Source organism: Equus asinus, chromosome 20 (assembly GCF_041296235.1).
Source record: "Equus asinus isolate D_3611 breed Donkey chromosome 20, EquAss-T2T_v2, whole genome shotgun sequence".
Lineage (NCBI taxonomy): Eukaryota > Metazoa > Chordata > Mammalia > Perissodactyla > Equidae > Equus > Equus asinus.
This window is the reverse complement of record NC_091809.1, coordinates 84,138,948-84,157,247: the sequence shown is the minus strand read 5'-3', so window position 1 is coordinate 84,157,247 and position 18,300 is coordinate 84,138,948. Positions and strand designations below refer to the sequence as shown.

The window sequence follows — 18,300 nt, the reverse complement described above, 5'->3', positions numbered from 1 at the left end:
TTGAGGCCACAGACCCAGCTTCTAGCTATGGCTAAACGTAGAGTGGTTACCTTTGCCATTTCCTTACTCTTGTAACCTTACACATGTCATTTCCCCTTTCTGGGCCTCAACTTCCCCCGTATGTAAAATTAAGGAGGGAAGGGAGGAGAGACTAAATTCTCTCTAAGATCCCTTCCAGCTATAGCATCCTGTGGTTCTAATCTGACTCCTTTCTCTATCTGCTCTTTCCCAGCAAAGTTTCCCTATAAACTTGGGCAAGTATCGTGCCTTCAGAGGACTTCATTTTTCTGTCTGCAGAATAGGGTTAATATGGACATTTCTGCACAAAAATGGTTTAGTAATTTATCCCCTGGCCCATTTTGGGCATCACAGTGCAATCCTACAGGGATCTTAAGAATGGCCACCCTGGGCCATCCCACAGTGAATCCAGGTCAGCCACAGATGCCGAAGTTTGATGGTGGACAGTAGTCCGTCTTCCCTGCCACCTTTCTTCTAGCCTCCTTTCCTTTCCTGCCTGGCTCTCCTCCATATGCAGTCAGGGTGGCCTTGCCAAAATACAGCTCTAGTCATGTACATTCCTTGCACAAACATCTTTCATGGCTCCCCATGACAGTCATGAAGACCTGAACTCAGACATTAGGAATAGAAAGGCAGGGATGGATATGAGAAAGATTGTGCAGGTAAAATTATAGGAACTGGTGTCTGTTATTATTTGCAGTCAAGTTCTTGCTGGCTTTGCTGTGCCCTGGCTCAGAACTGAAATATAATATCACAATGGGCTCCTGATGGTGTGGATCGGCCCAGACAGATCTAGGCCAACACGGAAAAGCAAGCGAGATGCCAAGAGGGATACTGGAATCAGCTTTCTTTTTTTGTTCCCCTAAAGCAACACCTTTGAAGAGCCCTGGCATTTTCCCTGGTTAAGAAAAGCCTCCTACAGGCTTCAGAGGAGCTCCTCCCCTCTCTGCTGGAAAATTTCAGCCGCTCCCCATTGCATTCCAGCTTTAGCATTCTTCACAGCTCTGACTGCAGTGCTGTCATGATGAGAAGTCTGGATCACTGCATTTGGCTTCCAGCGTGGTGGGCTCTGAAGGAGAGAGAGCCAAGCCCCTGCACCTTGGTGGTTGTTCTCTAGAGGCTGGCTTCTCACTCACGGCAAAGTCTAGGACCCTGGGGTGGCCCCCACTGTTAAGAACTTTAATAATGCAGAGGCTGCAGTGGAAAAATCCCTGCAGTGGGGGTCGGGAGGTCTGGGTGTTCGTTCCTAGGATCTGTCCTGTCTGGCTGTGTGACTCTGCGTGACATATTTAATCTTTCTGGGCTTCATATTCTTCCCCTGCAAGGATGAAAAACTGGGACAAAATCATCTCTAAATGCCATCCTGTTCCAAAATTCTAAAATTGTGATTCATTGCATGTTTTCTCTCTGTCAGGCCCTGTGCTAGATATGAAGAATATAAGAATAAAAATAGTAATAAAAGTTAATATTTATTGAGTGTTTAAATATATGCCACAGGTTGTATTAACCCCTTTACATACAGTGTTTTGTTCAGTTCTTAGAACATCCCTATGAGGTCAGGTCTGTCATCATTATTACTGGCGTTGGGAAAGGACCATTTCTTGGTCCTCCCCCCACTTCCCCAGACTGAGCCCCTGCTCTCTTAGGTTGAACTGGAGAGCAGCGATGTGCGAGAACCATTCCAGGTACTCTGCCAGGAACAACCCTGCTGGGACAGCCATTAGGCTGTTAGCTGTTAGATAGGGGCAAGTTAAGACCTGTAAATAGAGAGAGAGTCCCCCTCCTTTTCTTAAAAAAACAAAACTATTTCTACCAATTAGCAAGACATTATAAATCTCCAGTAATTAGGACAGTGTGGTATTGGCTCAAGGATAGACAAATAGTCCAATGGAACAGGATAAGGAGAATAGGAACAGATCTGTGTATCTAATGGACACTTATATGACAAAGGTTCCACTGCAACGCAATGGTGCTGGGTCAGTTGGACCAGGTGCTCATGTGAGAAAAAATGACTCTTGACTCCTATTTTACACTGTACACAAAAATCACTTAAAAATGGATTGTAGATCTATATGTAAATGTTAAAATAATCAAACTGCTAGAAGATATACAAGAATGTCTTCATGATCTTAAGGTAGGCAATGATTTCTTAAACAGGACACAAAAATGACTATAACCATAAAAGAAAAAATGAGTAAATTGGACTACATTAAAAATAAGAACTTCTGCTCATGAAAATGCACCATTAAAAAGTGAAAAGGGAAGCTACAGAGAGGGAGAAGATATTTCCAGCCCATGTACATTTTAACAAAGGATCATGTCTAGAATATAGAAAGAACATCTACAAATCAGTAAGAGAAAGGCAGACAACCCAATTTTAAAAATGGGCAAAATATTTGAATAGGCAGGTTACAGAAGAGAATATTCCAATGGCCAGTGGACATATGGGAAGGTGCTCAAGCTCAGTAGATTTAAAGGAAATGGAAGTTAAAATCTCAGTGCGTTTCTACTTTATACTAATCAGAATGGCTAAAACAAACAAACTAGAATACTGTAGCATATTTGTATAATAAACTGCTAGAGCAATGAGAAGGAAAGAACCACTGTTTTGCCTAATACATAATGAATCTTATAAACATGATGAATTAAAGAAGCCAGACACAAAAGAGAACATAGTATATCTCTCCATTTTCACGAATTTCAGAAACAGGCAAAATAACCCTATGGTTTTACAAGTCAGAGTAGTGGTTACCAATTTTGGGGCAGGAGACTTTTGGGATGCTGGTCCTGGTCTATTTCTTATTCAGGATACTGATTATACAGATATTTTCACTTTGAAAATTCATTGAGCTGTGTACTTATTTATGCATTCTTCAGTATAAATATTATATTGCAATAAAAGTTTTACTGAAAAAATTTCTTAAAACAGTAGATTTTAAGATTCTAACTTTGAATTGATAAAAGATTCACATTATTAAAAATTCAAAAAATATAGAAGAGATGATTTAAAAATCTCCTTCCTACCCCTATGCCCCAGCCACTCAGTTCCCTCACAGACAACCAATGATATGGTATTTCTGTACATCCTTCCAGAGATATTTTTGGGATATGCAAGCAAATAAATATGTATGTAATTAAACACACACACACACCTATTCTCCTCACCCACCCTTTTTATTTATATGGCAATATCCTGAACACATTATTCTACAGTTTGCTTTTGTCATTTATCTTAAAAGCCTTCCATATCAGTACATAAAGAAGTTCCTTGTTCCTTCTTACAGCTGCATAATGACTATTGAATGGATGTGCCATGATTTATTTAACATGTCCTCTCTTGATGGGCATTTAGGTTAGATTATTTCCAGTTGAAAAGCTTTCTTGATCTTGATCTATGTTGTGTTAAACGTCTGTTTTCCCAGGCTTCATTTTAATTTTTCACAACAGCTTGCGCAGGTTGATATGTAGTGAAGCAATATTTTATATGAAAGAGAAAGAAAATAATTTTTCTAAATTTTCTAAACTGTCTAATAATTAGACTACAGAATTTCAAAGCTGGGAGGGCTGGAAGAGAGCTGATGCTGAGCTTCTTTGTGATTGATTTCTTTAAGATTCTGATGAAAGCTAAAGATTCTCCTCAGAAAAATGTGCACACGTAAAATTTTGCATGTAAGTTTGGGTGTTGACAGACCCCTTGAAATTTCTCTCTGGGTTCTAGATTAAGAATCTGTTATCTAGCATATTCCCATCAATTTAAAAATTGAGAAACTGAGGTCTAGAGATGGGAGGTGGGTCTCAAAACTAGTCAATGGCAGAAGACAGTCACATGCATTCATGTTAAAATAATGCCAGCACACGGCCGGCTCCGTGGCCGAGAGGTTAAGTTCCCGCGCTCCGCTGCGGCGGCCCAGGGTTCGGATCCTGGGCGCGGACATGGCACCGCTCGTCAGGCCACGTTGAGGCAGCGTCCCACATCCCACAACTAGAAGGACATGCAACTAAGATATACAACTGTGTATGGGGGGCGGGTGGGTTGGGGAGATAAAGCAGGAAAAAAAAAAAAAGATTGGCAACAGTTGTTAGCCCAGGTGCCAATCTTTAGAAAAGAAAAAAAAAATAATAATGCCAGCAGTATTCCCTCTCCATTCTCCGTTCGTTGGCTGATGTCACAGCCCCGAGTGGCAAGGGAAGCTGCCCATTCCTCCCCAGGAGATTTTTCATTTGTAAGTAGGGTAACCTGAGAGAAAAATGGTAAACAAATTCATTTGAAACATTGATTTTTTTTTTTAATGTGAAGATGGTATGATTAGAATTTCTTTTACAATACTTTGGTTTATTTTCTCTCTCTTTTTGCTTTCTGTTTAGCCCAAGAAGAAGAGGGCAAAAGTGGAAGTGAGACCCATTAATTTGGGGACAGATTATGAATATGGGGCTTTAAACATTCACGTGACTGCGTACGACATGGCCGTGGCGGAGAGTTATGCCCAATATGTTCACAACCTCTGTAACCATCTCTCCATTAAAGTCGAGGAAAGGTATGAAAGATGCCTTCGCATGGGATGTTCTTGGTGTGGGTGGCATGCTCTGCTTTGTTGTTGTTAAATGAGGTTTTGAGATATAATTTACATGTAGTAAAATTCACCCCTTTTAGGCATATAGTTTGCCATAATCAAAATGTAGAACTTCCATTAACCCAAAAAGTTCCCCAGTGCCCAGGTGTAGTCAATCTCTTCCTCTTTCTCCCTCAAGTCCCTGGCAACTGCTGATTGATTTTCTGTCCCTATTGTTTTAAGTTCTCCAGAACATCAAGTAAATGGAATCACACTGTATGGAGCTGTTTGTGTCTGGACTCTTTCATTTAGCATAATGTGTTTAAGATTCATTTGTGTTTTTCTAAGTAGTTTATTGCTGAGTAGTATTCCATTAAATGGTGAACTTTAATTGGCTTATCCATTCACCAGTTGATGTATGTTTGGATTGTTTCCAGTTTATTGGTGATTATGAATGCTGCCATAAGCATTCTTGTACAGGTTTTGTGTGGGCATATGTCTTCTTTGCTCTTGGATAACTACCTAAGACTGGGATTGTTGGGTTTTATGGTGAATGTATGGTTAACTTTATAAGAAACTGCCAAACTGTTTTCCAAAGTGACTCCACAATTTGTATTCTCACCAGCAGTGTATGAGAGTTCTTGTAACTCCTTATCCTGGTCAGCACTTTGTACTGTCAGGTTTTTTTAAAGCTATTCTAATAGATATATAGTGGTATTTCATAGTGGTTTTAATCTTCACTACCCTAGTAAATAAGGATGTTGAGCATCTTTTTATGTGCTTATTTCTTTATTTGATGTGCTTTATTCATGTGCTGACGTACCTTCTTACATGTTCTTTGACGACATGTTCAAATCTTTTGTCCATTTTTGAAATTGGGTTGTTTTCTTATTATTGGGTAACGGAGGTTCTTTATCTAGTTTTAGATACCAGTTCTTTTTCAGTGTGTATTTTACAAATATTTTCTCCCAGTCTCTGAATTATCTTCTTATCTGTGTCTTTTGAAGAGCAGAAGGTTTTTTAAGTTTGATGAAGTTCAATTTATCCTTTTTTTCTTTTATTGTTTGTGCTTTTAGTGTCATGTCTAAGAAATCTTGGCCTAACTCAAGATCACATTTTCTCCTGGAAGTTCTATAGCTTTAAGTGTTAGATTTAGGTCTGTGATCCATTTTGATTTATTTTGGTATGTGGTGTGAGATATATCTTGAAATTTTTTTTCTTTTCTTTTCTTCTTTTTTTTGCATATAGATATCCAATTGTTCCAGTGCCATTTGTTGAAAAGATTGTCTTTCTTCACTGAATTGTCTTAGCGCCTTTGTTGAAAGTCAGTTAACCATATATATGTCTGTGTATTTCTGGACTCTATTCTGTTACATTGATCTATATCTATGCTTACAATACCACATTATCTTAACTACTGTAACTTGATTACTGAAACTTTGTTCTTCTTTTTCCAAATTATTTTGGCTCTTCTAGGTCCTTTGGTTTTCCATAAAAATTTTAGAATTAGCTTGTTGATTTCTACAGAAAGGAGCCTAATGGAAATTCGTTGGGGTTGTGTTGACTCTGTAGATGAATTTGAGGAGAATTGACATCTTATCTATTTTGAATCCTCTGATCCATTAACATGGTATGTCTCCCCATTTATTTGGGTATTCTTTGCCTTCTCTTCTTTTCATTTACTCTTTGGATTTGTTAGAAAACTGTGGGGGAGGAGAACTAACATTTACTGGCTACCTACTCCAGGCCAGGCACTTTACATATCTTATCTCAGTGTTCCTGCAAGCGTGGCATGCCCTGTGGTTTGCCTTAAATAACATTAAATCACATGGTGAGAAATTTCTTCCCTTTTTAATTCTCATCCAACCTAATTATGTCAAGGAGAAATTCCTAGTGTGGTGCTGGTATGTCCTTAACACCACTCTAGCACTTCCTAATCTTTATAACACAGAGGGGACCTCAGGCTCAGAGTCTTTGGCAAGCACTAGTATCTAGTTGGAATTTTATAACATTGTCTTGTTTTCTTTGTATTTATTTTTAACTTACTTTCTATTTATGCCAGCTGATACTGGTTTTCCATTTACAATGCTGATATAAAATCAGGCTTATTGAGGTATAAGCTACATTCAGTAAAATTCATCCTTTTAGCGAAGTTTCTGTGAGTTTTGACAAATGCTTGCAGTAAATACCATCATAATCAAGATATAGAACATTTCCATCATCCCAAGAAGTCCCCTCCTGCCTTTATAGTCTCACTCCCTTCCCCGACTCGCAGTCCCTGGCAACTACTGATCTATTTTCTGTCCCTAGGGTTTTGCCTTTTCCAGAATGTCACATGAATGGAATCATACAATATTTTTCCTTTTGAGTCTGGCTTCTTTCATTTAGGATAATGTATTTGAGATTCATCCATGTTTTTGCCTGTATGAAGTAGTTTGTTCCTTTTTGTTGCTGAGCAGCGTTTCACTGAATGGATGTACCATAGTTTGTTTATCCATTTGAAGGACATTTGTGTTTCCACTTTGGGGCAGTAATGAAGAAAGCCACTGTAAACATGCACAGGTTTTTGTGAAAATGTGTTTTTATTTCTCTAGGAGTGTAATTGTGGGTCGAATGGTAAGTGTAGCGTATGTTTAAATTTACAGGCAACTGCCAAACTCTTTCCAAAGAGGTTGTACCATTTTGCTTTCTCATCAGCAACATAAGTTCCAGTTCTTCCACATCTCAAGTTTCTTTTTAAAATAAATGTTGTAAAGTGTGTTGATTTAAAGAGAAATATTTAATAAATAATAGTTTGAGTGGTTTGCTGTTGTGGCAAGGTAATACATGGCACAGTATGTGGATATGGCAAAAATTATCCTTTCTTACTCACTAGATATTAGTATATTCCCATTTTACAAATGAGGAAGCAAAGCTCACAAAGGCCAAAAATCACAGAACCGGTAAGTTGCCTGGATTTGACCCATTTCTGCCTGACTCAAGTATTTTTCATTATTTAGGGTCTTATTTTAAGTCCTTAAGCCAAATTTGAACTTTTAAACCTTTGTAACTTAGAGTATAAGTGTGCTAAATGTGCTCTTTAGAAGACTGGATAATAAGCTGTGACTTTAGCTCTCTCAGCTGATAGAACTTCAATTGTTTTAGGCCTAAAGATGCGCTTTATCTTTTTCTGATGCCCCAGAGAGTTGGTTGCTCTTTCAGCACTTGACATACACCTCTATCATGTCACTTAGTGCTCAGGGCTGGGGGGGTTGGGGGGGCGGCACATAATGATCTATTCCTGTGTCAGCTCCCCTCCCCCTGACTAGATGGGGACTGTGTTCTTTATTTCTTCAGCACCTAGCATAAGGCCTGCCACATGGGGGACACTTAGCCCTTGTTGAAGGAATGAAAGCTTCTTAAGTATGACTACACAATCCAGTTGTGTGGTATACATTTCTTAAAGGTTAATGAAAGTGCTTTCATTCATTAATTAAAAAACCGTTGATTGAGCCTCATCTTGCTCTGTGGTAGGCATTGTACTAGACATTCTGACTGGAGGATACAAAGGAGAACGTCCCTGATTTCAGGGAGTGTGTATGTATATACACACACACGGAGAATAATTATAATGTGGAAGGCGGTAAGTGAAAGATAGAGTGCAATGGCAGTTCAAGGAGGCAGAGTAGCATAATAATTTAGAGTGGTGCTTCTCAAAGTACCGCTCCATGAAGATACCAGGAGCTTATGCCAGAATGCATATTAAGTTTGCTTCCTTCATCAAGAAAGTCTTGCTATTAAAAAAAAAATGTTGACTGAATTAAACAGTGTGTTTAGTGACTGTTGCACATTTCTCATCTTGTCATGACTGATCACAAGCTGTCTGTTCACCAGCAGCTTGTCTACAGACCACACTGAGTAACAAGTGATTAAGCGTCCAAGCTCTGGAATCACACTGCCTGCACTCACATTCTAGTTCTACCAGTTATTAGCAATATGACCTTGAGAAATTCTGAACCTCAGTTTCCTCATCTATATAATGGGATGGTAATTTTCCTATTTCTTTGAGTTCTGTAAATTAAAAAATATAACATATGATAAAACTTAGCAGAGAGACTGGCACATTGTAAACACTGTAAATAGCATTATTGTTGTTAATAATTAATGAAGAGATTTTTTTCAGCTGGCAGGGATTAGGGGTAGCTTCTCAGAGGTTGTGGTGGCAAAGAGGCATTAAATGTTTTCTTACAGAATGTTGTCATACCTACAGGAGATCATCTCCCTGGAATAGTGTTTAAAATTTTCAAGACTTTTTAAAAGATTCTGTTTTTAAAACCCTGCTGTGAAAAGCTCTGGCTGCATTTGGGTGGTAGGAAGGAAGGCAGGAAGGCAGGAACATTTGTTGAGCACCTACTGTCAGCCAGCCGCTCTGTTAGGTACTTTTTTGGTATATTATTCTGCATAATTGAAACAAGCACCTTGCACATAGTGGATCAAAGCATTGACTCTGGAGGCAGACTGCCTGAGTTTTATTCTTGCTCTGCTGCATTCTTGTCATCCGACATTGGGTAGTTTACTTAAGCTCTTTGTGTCTTGGTTTCCTCATCTGTAAAGTAGGGTTAATAAAAGTACCCACCTAAAAAGGCTATAGTGAAAATTAAGGGAGTTGATATATTGTAAGTGCTTACAACCATGTCCAGAAACTGTTGGCTGCTATTATTATTATTAATTTTTGTTATTAATATAATATAAGCTTGCCTATAGTCATCTATCTGATAAGTGGCAAGGTCTGGATTTGAAACCACTTTTTTCCCCCCAATTTTCATTTCCCTCTAACTGGTTCTCCACACAACTTTTAGTGTGATCTTTCTAGAATGGAAATATGATTATGTCACTCCTGTGCTCAAATTCCTTTCCGTGGCTTCCCATTCCTTTAGGATCAAAATAAAAGTTCCTCACATGCCTTACTAGGTACTCCATGGCCTGGGCTTGCCTCTCTTGCCTTAATTCACACTTCTCTCTCTTTCTCCCTCTACTTCCAGTTACACTGGCTTTGTTTTGGTCCCTTCCCACCTCAGGACCTTTGCTTATGCTAACTAAAGCTTAGAGTATTCTTTTCCCTTCACCTAACTAACCCCAACTTTTCTTTTTAGGCTTCATCTTGAATGTCACTTCTTAAGAGAACCTCATTAAGTTAGGTCCTTATGTTAAATATTTAGGAGAAGTAAAGGGTATATAACTTCCCTTTCATAACACTCATTCCTTACCTTTTTAATTACTTAACTATTATTGGTCTACCTTATTAGACTCTAAAATCTGTGAAGCAAGGACTGTTTTTGTTTTCATCAGCAGTCTAACCCTAAGATCTGGCCCAGTACCTGACGCATAGTAGGCACTGAATGAATATTTATTGACTTGAGTTGAGTTCCAGTAGGCATGAATGTGTTTCCTAGAATAACAGAATGAATGATGTGCTGCTTTTTGCCTCTTGCTTGGTTCTTTGCTCTGACTAGTGCAGAGCATAAAGAGATGTTCATTTTCAGCAGCTCACTTCTCTGCATTGATTGAGGTTTTCAGACCGTCATATTAGACATTCTCGCTGCCGAGCTTTTCAGAGATGAAATGATGTTCTTTTCTTCTGATTGTCATTTCATCTTGATCCATTTTTCCTCTGGGAGTGGGGGTAGGGCTTTGACCTTGAGATGGAATTGGGCAGGGGAGCCGTATGCTGGCTTTTGTTCTATAAATGGTCTGCATTGCTGCAGCTGCAGCTCACCCAGGAGAGAAGAGCAAGAGGCCTCTCCTGTGGGTCCCTTAATTTGCCGCATCCTTTGCTGAGCAGCTGTCTGGAGAGAGGGAAATCTTACTCATCTGAAAGCAGCTTCCAAGCCTGAAGCTGACCCGGCCCCAATGCTCTGGAGAGTCAAAGCATCACTCAGCATCATTCTCTAAGGCTACTCTTTCCTTTTTTTTTTTTAATCCAGTTATACTTTTTAAAGTAAAGGTATAACTTATATATAGTAGAATCCACAGACTCTAAGTTCCCTAGCACCCCAGCAGGCACCCTTGTGTCCCAACCCAGGCAGTACTCCCAAAGGTAGAGCTATTTTGTCATGTTATATTGACTCTTGAAATGCATTTATTTCATTTCTTCCCTTCTGTTTTTACTATCTGATCATCCAAGTAATGTTTATTGCAGAAAATTTGGAAAGTACAGAAAAGTGTAGATACTAAAGAAAAATTATCTATACTCTTACTGCTCAAAGACCTATTCTACTTTGATATGACAAGAGTTCCCAGTATTTCTTTATCAAACTATGTCTGATTTCTCTGTAGGTTCTCTTTGAGGGCCTCTCATGCCTCCTTGCCTTTGTAGAATGTCCCTTTTTTGAATGCCTTCCAGGCAAACACCTATGTTCATTCTTTACATCTTGATAAAGCACTTCTTCACCTATGAAACATTCCCGGAGGCCCCTGTTCTCCCCCTCTCGTCCCTATAATTTTTGGTACATACTTATTATTGCCTGTGTCTTACTGTAGTATAGATGTTTGTGTACTTACCTGTCTCTTCAAAACACGCCTAGTGAGATCCTTGAAAGCATAGATTGCATAGTGCCCAGCAGACTGCCTAGCACAGAACAGGCTGTCAGTAAATGTTTGTTGAATGAATGAAAGATGAACAAAAAAAATCAATGAAATCTTGCTGAAGTAAGTGTTGAAGAATAAAGTGCATACTCATTGGCAGGAATGGACAATTCCCACTTCAGTCAGTCAGTCTTATCTGCAGAATGTCAAAAAGGAAAAATAGCATTTTAGAGTGCTTTTTACTTTTCTGAAAGCTTTTACATATTTTATTTGATCTTCCATAACAAGTCTATGGATGTGTCCCAGTTTTTTTTACATAGGGAAGTTATTACCAAATTTGAATTAGAAGTGGAGATCAGAGATTTTGTTGAAAAATGGGAATGGATATTATTTAGGGAGGCTACCTAGAAGAGTTTGCAATACCTAGCATTTACTCACTGTTTATAAGGGCAAGGGAACTGGCATTTTTAGGCATAGTGTGCCAGGCAAATTACTTATGTAATCTCATTTAATCATAATTGCAACAACCCTATGAACTGGGTATTATTATCCTCAATTTATAGCTGAAGAAACTGAGACTCAGAGAAGTGAATTAATTTCTTCAGGGTTAAATAGGTAATCAGTGGCAGGGCCAACATTTAAATCCAGGACTGACTATCATGTCTCTAATCCATTTTCCATTAAACCAAACATCCTTTTGTAGAAGTCCATGTGTAGAGGGCCATGGTCCCTGATATTAACTGATGACTCTTTGTGTGGCATGAAAATTCCACATTCCTACTGTTGTTATTCTTTTTCCATTTCTCTTCAGTTTGGTAAACTTTTTGATAAGATGTACACAACACTAATACCATATTTATGTGCAGCCATCAGTCCTATCTTATCATCACACCTCATCCTCACAACGGTCTATTGATATAGGCCTAGATTGTAATCCCCTTTATACATGAAGAAATTGAGGCCCGGGAGGGAAGTCACTTGCCTAAGTAAATATTACTAGTAAGTGGCAGGGCCAAGACTTGACCCCAAGTCCAGCATTCTTTTCATTGTAGCGTGTAGATCTGCTGAAGCCAATTATGGGAAGCATAAACTCTGCAACAATGGTTCTCAACCTGGGGACATTTAACAATGTCTGGAGATAATTTTGATTGTCACCACTTCCGGGGGTACTACTGGCATCTGGTGGGCATAGAGGTTAGGGATGGATAGGCCAGACCCCCACAGCAAAGAATTATCTGGTCTAAAATGTCAATAGTGCTGAGGTTGAGAAATCCTGCTCTAGAACAATTGGGTTTCATGCCTCATTTCTCCAGAAGAGATGAAATACCCAAGGTTAGCCTCCAAAGCATACCCAGTGATGAGCTTGATCCTTTTAGAATTGGCTATTCTTTAGTAGCAGCAAATAGTTATTAGTCACCAGATTTTATTCAGAGTGTTATATTAGGCCTGATTGGGGATGCAGAAAAGCATTAGACATGGTCTATCCCCTCAGGGAGTTGAGAGACCTCTGGAGGAGGTTTCAGAAGATCTGGTAACTTTGCTCCTGGCTGCAGATAAACAGCTCTAGATTCCAGGAGCTACTGCATGTCGGAGGGGCTGTACTCAGGGACTAACCTGATTGAAGTGGTGTGCTGTCTTAAGGGAACCCTCCCAATAGCTGACTCTTCTTCCCACAGTTATGCGATGCCCACCAAAACCATGGAAGTGTTGCAGCTGCAGGACCAAGGCAGCAAAATGTTCTTGGACTCAGTTCTTACCACCCATGAGCGAGTAGTTCAGGTAGGTACTCTGGGAGAAACTTGAAATGTGTTTGCCTTTCCTGGTTCTTATTTCTATCCATTTTTTCTCCTTTCATGCCTCTTGCCTGCCCTTTGAATGATGGTGTTCTCCAGGGTTCATTTCTTGATCCCTCCATCTCTCTTGATGTAATACCTTCCCTCTGTGCAATCTCATTTGTTCCCCTGGCCTCAGTGATCATCATTTAATACTGATAACCCCCAGAACCCCAGGTATATGTATATCCAGTTCTGATCTCTTGGTTGAGCTTCAAACCTGATGTCTAGTTAACTACTGGACTTCTCCACTGAGATGTTCCACAGGTGCCCTACACTCAATGTATACAAAACTAATTGGAGAGGTACTGATGTTCCTCTTTTTTCTATAATCCTTCCCACCTTTGAGCCTAATGCTTGACCCTTCTTTGCCCTCGGATATCCATTCTTTCACCAAATTCTATAGTTTCTACCCCTAAAAATCTTTCAGATCCATCCACTTTTCTTTACCTTCATATCAATGTGATCATGTCATTTTCCTGCCTGGAACCCCTTAGTGGCTTCCCTTTAGCTCTAGCCGTGGTTCTCTATCTTTTTACTGCAGACAGGTGGTTGACAACCATACCATCATGAGGGTGCCCAGATTTATTAAAAATTCATACTTAACATCACCCCCCTTATGTAGAACAGCTTTATTGAGAGTTTTAGTCACATACAATTTACCTATTTAATGCACAATTAAAAGGTTTTAGAAAATTTACAGTTATCCAAGCATCATCACAATTAATTTTAGAACATTTTCATCACCCCAAAAAGGAACTCTGTATCTGTTGGCAGTCACTCCTCTTTCCCCATTCCCCCAGCCCCTGGCAACCACTAATCTACTTTCTGTCTCTATGGTTTTACCTTTTCTAGACATTCCATTTAAATGGAATTGTACAACATATGGCTTTTTATGTCTAGCTTTTTTTACTTAGTGTGATGTTTTCAAGGCTCATCCATGTTGTAATATGTATCAATACTTCATCCCTTTTTATTGCCAAATAATAGTCCAATGTGTGGACATCACCCTTTTTTGATCCACTCAAGAAACATATCAGCAAAGTAATGAGAGGAATGTTAAATCTATGTTAATGTTAAATGTTAATGTTAAACCTTAAATCTTTGTTAATTTTTAAAATAAAGTACTTGCAATCTTTGGTTCTTTAAATATTATCAGGAATAAAGTATTTGATATAATCTTATGACAGATCTAACATACTACTGAGACCCATAGGATAAAACTTGAACTCTTTAGATTAGCACTTAAGTGCCTTCATGATTCTCCTCCTGCTTTTCCTCTTCACACCCCATTCATTCCAGCCACACACGGAACTAGTTGTAATTCCCTAGTACTGTGCTATGCTTCACATTTTACTGTATATTGTTTTCTCTGCCTTGAAACCCACCCCCCCCCCCCCCCCCCCCCACCACACACACACTGCTGTTGAAGTCTCCCAGGGTACTCTCGTTTTTCTTCAAGACTCCACCCAGACGTTACCTCTTTTGGAAGCTTTCTTTGACCTCCTCTGATTGTTAGGTAGGTATTCTCTTGTGGGTTCCCACAGCCCCCTGCATGCCCCTCTACACACATCTGATTCACCTCTGGATTCTAGCACAAGGTCTGACATCAATCAGGTCCTGGTCTATGTGGGTAAACCTGAGTTGAATCAGAACGTCATCCTGGACTTCATAACCTCTTGGTCCAGTTATGACATCCATTGCCTACAGGAGCAGATATTGGCCATGACCATCTCAGCAAGCGGACACCTTGGCAGATAGCAAGAGAAATCCTGTAGAGGCTGGGCTCTGAAACTAGCTCTGGGTGTTAATCCTCCACCCAAGAGCCCTCTAGCTCTGCTGGACTGACATTTGAGCCCATGCCATGTTTGCCCAGTTACCCAGCTTGCAGTGCCTCTCTTAAAGCTTCTTCTTTCCTTTTGCAGATCAGCGGTTTGAGTGCTACATTTGCAGAGATTTTCTTGGAAATAATCCAAAGCAATCTTCCTGAAGGAGTCAAACTGTCAGTGAGAGAGGTAGGTGTTAGTTTGAGAAGAGGCCCCCTGGTGGCCACCTGTGCTCAAAATATGGAAAAGAGCATTCAGACTGCCTGGTGTTAGAAACAACAGAGAGATGTGGATAATTTAGCCCAGATAATACTCAGGAAAGGTGTGCAGGCTGGTATTACCATGGTCGGTTTTCTGGCTCTTCCAGTGCATCAGGGATGATGCTTTATGGACCATAGGAGCTGAACTCCATCACAGCATCCTGATGTTAGGGATGAGCCCATTACACCCCAAATTCACTCCCATCAGGCAGTTGTATAGCAGAAAGAACATGATTTAAGATCACATACAGTATAATTAGTCAGAACGCAAATAGGGAAATGTACTTTAGAGAGAAGGTTCCTGGATCTTCAAGGCTTGACTGTAGCCTGACTGAATATATTCAGTAAAGAATGCCAGTCAGAAGGAAGTTTGGCATGGAAAACTTCAAATACATTTGGAACCTTAGCCTAAATACTGAGTATTTGAGTCCAGTTGCCAAAATGATCCTTATGACAGACACTCAGGTCATCTTAGACTGACTGATGCCATTTGCTTCATCCACTCCCCTTGTTCTGTCCATGCTTGTTAAGCTTCTTGTTATTTGGGTTTCACATAGATCTGTCTACAGGGAGAAAATGTGCTGGTCATGCTGACTTGAAATATTCCAGTTCCTATGTCTGTTTTTTCCTAGTGTAAATGGAGAATTTTGGCATTCTCTCTCTCTCTTTTAAGTGCTTCTGTTGTGATACTTATAGCATTTTGACATTAGTTCTTTATATGTCTGTCTTCTCTCACTGGACTATAAGTTCATTTAAGGCAGGGAGGAAGTCTAATTCCACTTTGAGTCCCTGGGACCTAAAACAAGTCTGGTGCATAGCAGATACTCAATAAAAGTTAGTTGAACCTGAACCATTCTCTACAGAGCTTGCTGACGGATCCTTTTTGGAGGCTGTGCATATGTGAGTCACTGAAAGTGCTGCAGTAATTCCAACTTTTTTCTTCTTCTCTCCAGCACACTGAAGAGGACTTCAAGGGAAGGTTCAAAGCTCGGCCAGAACTGGAAGAACTGTTAGCCAAGTTGAACTAGCTCATTCCCAACCCTTTCCTGCCAGCACCGGTGACATTGAGTGCCAAGGGGAAGAGCTTCCTGGGTGGCCAAAGTTAAGCAGGAGTCTCTCACCCTTAGATATCATAAGTAGACATCCCCACAGGCAGGAATGCCTCCTCTTCTCTATGGAGGAGTGCTTACCAATTGTCACCACTTTCCTCTGAGCCAACCCTAGGTATCCTCCATCTAATAAAGATCTGCTGATGATGGGTGTGTGTGTGTGTATGGGAGAAGATGGTCATCCTGTGGAGCATCTTTAACTAAGATTCTATTTTCTCTTTGCCTGGTGCTTTAGCACAGAAGTATGTTCCCCTTCAGTATTTTCTCCAATTAGAGTGAACTCATCCTTTAAAGCCATCTGGCATGGAGTCCTTCAGTGAAACAGAGGATCATAACATGAGTAAACTCTCTGTGGGTAGAAGGCATAAGGAGGGAGATTTTGGCTTTGAATATGAAAAAACTCTCCAGATGGAATCAGGGTCTGTCCATAAGTGAAAAAAATTGCTTAGTGAGGTAGTGAGTGACTTGTCCTAAGTATTCAGGTAAGTGTTACATAAACTGCTAATTAGGGTTGCCTGGAATGAGTTTAAGCAAAGAATTAAAGGTTGATCTTTGTCAGGGGTCAGAAAACTGCTACTTGTGAGCCAAATCCTACTGACTGCCTGTTTGTTTTTTTAAAAGTAATTTATTGAGGTGAAATTTACATACCACAAAATTAACCATATTAAAGCGAACAATTCAGTGGTATTTAATACACTCACAATGTTGTGCAACCTCCACCTCTATCTAGTTCCAAAACTCCATTGCCTGTTTTTGTGAATAAAGGTTTATTGGCACAGAGCCATGCTCCTTCATTTACATATTGTCCATGACTGCTCGCATGCTACAATGGCAGAGTTGAGTAGTTGTCACAGAGACTGTAAACCTAAAACAGTTATTATGTGGTCCTTCACGAAAAGTTTGTCCAACCCTGATCTAAGTCAGTGGTTCTCAAACTTAAGCATGTATCAGGATCACCTGGAGGGGTTTTTAAAACACAAATTGCTAGACTCCACCACCAGATTTTCTGATTTACTTGATCTTGAGTAAGGGCCTAGAATTTGCCTTTCTTACAAGTTCCCAGGTGATGCTGATGCTGCTGGTCCGGGGTTACCTCTTTGAGAACCTCTAAGTGACCTCAAATGTTTTTCCTCTTTGGGGCATTAGTGCATTGATACTTTTGTACATAATAGCTATCATTTACTGAGCTAGACCCTGTGCCAGGTACTACATTAGCTCTAATCCTCACACCAGTCTTTTAGTGTGTGCATGTGGATGGGTATCTCTGTGTGTGAAAATGTGTGTGAGTACATCTCACTCACATTTATTGAGACCTCATTATGCTATGTACTTTATACACATTATCCTTGAGGTTGCTGGTATTACCCCGATTTTACAGATGGATAAACTGAGGTTTGGAGAGATGAAGTGACTTCCTAGGGTCACACAAGTAATAAGTGGCAGACCTCTCTCCTCTGTACTCCACTGCTTCTCTGGGATACCCCTACACAGAGGTCTGCGGGAGCTCAGAGCATTCTTAACATTTCAAGTACTTTTCGGAAACTCATCAGTTTCAGTCCTGAGGTTATTTTGGTTTCTTTGCCTTGGTCTCCAAAGGCAACGAGGAAACTCAGATTTCCTCCCAAGGTTTAACACTAGGGAGGGCTATCAAGATGGCAGGGGCCCTCAGTTAAAATGCTTCTCTGAGTTCACATTGAAGACTCAGCAGGCCAGGACTTCCAAGTGAACCCCATTGGGAGTGTGGGGGGAATTTTCCAGGTGAAGACTGATCTTTTTTTTTTTCCTTTTTCTCCCAAAGCCCCCCAGTACATAGTTGTGTATCTTTTAGTTATGGGTCCTTCCAGTTGTGGCATGTGGGACGCCTCCCCAGCATGGCTCGATGAGCAGTGCCATGTCTGTGCCCAGGACTCAAACCAGCGAAACCCTGGGCCACCCAGGCAGGGCAAGCGAACTCAACCACTTGGCCACGGCCCGGCCCCCTGATCTTTTGGTTATAGAATTGCTTATTGCTGAATCTCTTTAGGGAAGATAAAAGCAGCAGCTAATGGGTGAGTGTAAAGTTGGGGGAGGTGAGGTGACATGAAGATAAAAAGGTGAATAAAGGGGTGGGCCCCATGGCTGAGTGGTTAAGTTTGTGTGCT

General features: G+C 40.2%; 1 protein-coding gene across 1 annotated transcript in view; it reads left to right on the top strand.

Annotated features, from left to right (window-relative positions):
* Positions 1–16,306, top strand: part of MRPL48 (mitochondrial ribosomal protein L48) — a 47,411-nt gene extending 31,105 nt beyond the window's left edge. The window contains exons 6-9 of the mRNA XM_070490726.1: positions 4,384–4,553; positions 12,809–12,911; positions 14,890–14,979; positions 16,004–16,306. Coding sequence (XP_070346827.1) covers positions 4,384–4,553; positions 12,809–12,911; positions 14,890–14,979; positions 16,004–16,078 — 438 coding nt within the window. The 3' untranslated portion in view covers positions 16,079–16,306. The remainder of the gene's footprint in view (positions 1–4,383; positions 4,554–12,808; positions 12,912–14,889; positions 14,980–16,003) is intronic.
* Positions 16,307–18,300: the final 1,994 nt, after the last annotated feature.